The 2410-nt window shown below is 52.2% G+C and overlaps 1 protein-coding gene across 3 annotated transcripts in view; it reads left to right on the top strand.

Moving 5' to 3' along the window:
• Position 1: 1 nt before the first annotated feature.
• The window catches only part of BLVRB (biliverdin reductase B), a 17331-nt gene continuing 14922 nt past the window's right edge, over positions 2–2410 (top strand). The window contains exon 1 of one of the 3 annotated variants that reach the window (XM_011952479.1): positions 2–165. In XM_011952479.1, the coding sequence (XP_011807869.1) occupies positions 90–165 (76 nt within the window). In that variant the 5' untranslated portion in view covers positions 2–89. Of the gene's footprint in view, positions 816–2410 lie in introns of all 3 variants that reach the window. The other 2 variants (XR_001002935.1, XM_011952478.1) reach the window with 2 other exon arrangements.

Here is a 2410-nt window from a genome sequence, read left to right as displayed (position 1 = left end):
GCCCCCAGCCCCACCCCTGCCACCCCTGCCGCCGCCGCCGCCCACCAGTGACAGCCACTCTCTGTCCCCTCTAAGGTCCCACTACAGTGATGTCCGAGGGCGCCCGGAACATTGTGGCAGCCATGAAGGCTCATGGTGTGGACAAGGTCGTGGCCTGCACCTCGGGTGGGTGGTGGGATCATGGAGGTGGGGGCTGAACTGGGGGGTACTGGGAAGGCAGCCCAGGGGCCTCTGAAAGGTACCACTGAAGCCATTCCATGTTCCTGTGCATTTACTGAGCACCAGCTGTGTGCCTGGACCTTACTGGGTGATGGTGGGGACACAGTGGTGACCTCTGCAGCCCTGGGCCCTGCACACACAAGACTCACAGGTGGGAGAGAGGCGCTAAACAGATCCAGGATCAAACTGACATCCAGATCATCAAAGCTGGGATGGGAGAGGCAGGCAGAGGGGATAGGGCCACAATGGGAGAAACTACAGGACTATGGGAGCCAAGAGAAGGTGTCTGACCCAGGCTGAGAGAGGTCAGGGTGGGCCCGCCAGAGGAAGTGATAGAGCTGTGGATATATACTAGGTCTCCGCCCTCACAGAGCTCCTGATTATGGGGACAAGGACATTAAGCAAATAGTTGTCCTGTATAATCTATTTATGTATGTATGTATGTATTTTTAGTTATTTTGAGGTTTGTTTGAGATGGAGTCTCGCTCTGATGCCCAGGCTGGAGTGCCGTGGCATGATCTTGGCTTACTGCAACCTCCGCCTCCCAGGTTCAAGTGATTCTCCTGCCTCAGCCTCCCAGGTAGCTGGGACTACAGGTGTGCACCACCATGCCCAGCTACTGAGCGCTTACTGTGTACTGGGTGCTATCTGAGCACCTTAGGGATGAATGTCACTGAATCCTCCCAAAACTCCTTTGAATACTTATACAATAATAACAACAGCTGGTATCTTCTAAGCACCTACTATTTGTAGGTGCACAGTAGGTGCTCAGAAGATACCAGCTGTTGTTATTATTGTGTCCCTGGTATAGCTCAGGGAGCCACGGCACAGCAAGACCAGTTGGCTTGCCTCGGTTTACATAGCTTGTGGCTGGTAGAGCTAGGCTATGCACCCAGTTATCTGTCTTCACTCCCCATCTCTGTGTTTCTTTCTTTCTTTTTTTCTTTTTTTTTTTTTTTTGAGACGGAGTTTCACTCTTGTCGCCCAGGCTGGAGTGCAGTGGTGCGATCTCGGCTCACTGCAACCTCCGCCTCCCAGGTTCAAGCAATTCTCCTGCCTCAGCCTCCCAAGTAGCTGAGATTACAGACACCTGCCACCACGCCTGGCTAATTTTTGTATTCTTAGTAGAGACAGGGTTTCACCATGTTGGCCAGGCTGGTCTCGAACTCCTGACCTCAAGTGTGTTTCGTCACACAAATTGCCTCCCTGGAAAGGGAAGTGACATGAAAGAAGGCTGCCTGATTATTGTAATTACACTCCAGGCAGAGGACAAAGCAAGCAAAGAGGCCTGGAGGCCAGACCTAGCTGGAGGGTAGGAAGCGAAATCATTTATGTTTTTTTTCCTCAAGCTTTGAAATGGAAAAGTAATACACAAGTAACCTTGCGATTTCAGAATGGTTCACTCGGTCTTGCTCTGTCACCCAGGCTGGAGTGCAGTGGTGCGACCATGGCTCACTGTAGCCTCAACCTGGGTTCAAGTGATCCTCCCCACTACAGCCTCCCAAGCGGCTGGGACGGTAGGCATGCACCACCACACCTGGCTAATTTTTTGATATTTTTGTAGAGACAAGGCCTTACTTTTGTTCCCAGATTGGAATGGTCTGCTGTTAATTTTTGAGTTTTTTTCTCCCATGTCTTTTTTTCTTTGAGATGAAGTCTCACTCCATTGCCCAGGCTGGAGTGCAGTGGCGCGATATCAGCTCATGGCAACCTCCGCTCCACCTCCCGGGTTCGTGGTGCCTGGGACTAAGATCTTGGCCTGCAGCGATTCTTCTGCCTCGGCCTCCTGAGTAGCTGGGATTACAGGCGCCTGCCACCACACCCTGCTAATTTTTGTATTTTTGGTAGAAACAAGGTTTCGCCATGTTGGCCAGGCTGATGTTGAACTCCTGGCCTCAAGCAGTCCTCCTGCCTCGGCCCCCCAAAGTGCTGGGATTGTAGGTGTAAGCCACCACGTCCAGATTCTCCCACGTCTTTTTTTTTCTTTTTTTTTCTTTTTTTTTTTGAGACGGAGTCTTGCTCTGTCGCCCAGGCTGGAGTGCAGTGGCCGGATCTCAGCTCACTGAAGGCTCCGCCTCCCAGGTTCACGCCATTCTCCTGCCTCAGCCTCCCCGGGTAGCTGGGACTACAGGCGCCCGCCACCATGCCCGGCTAGTTTTTTTGTGATTTTTAGTAGAGACAGGGTTTCACC

The sequence above is a fragment of the Colobus angolensis genome, unplaced genomic scaffold (genome assembly GCF_000951035.1).
Source record: "Colobus angolensis palliatus isolate OR3802 unplaced genomic scaffold, Cang.pa_1.0 Scaffold34, whole genome shotgun sequence".
In the NCBI taxonomy this organism is placed as follows: Eukaryota; Metazoa; Chordata; class Mammalia; order Primates; family Cercopithecidae; genus Colobus; species Colobus angolensis.
This window is presented reverse-complemented; position numbering and strand designations above follow the sequence as displayed.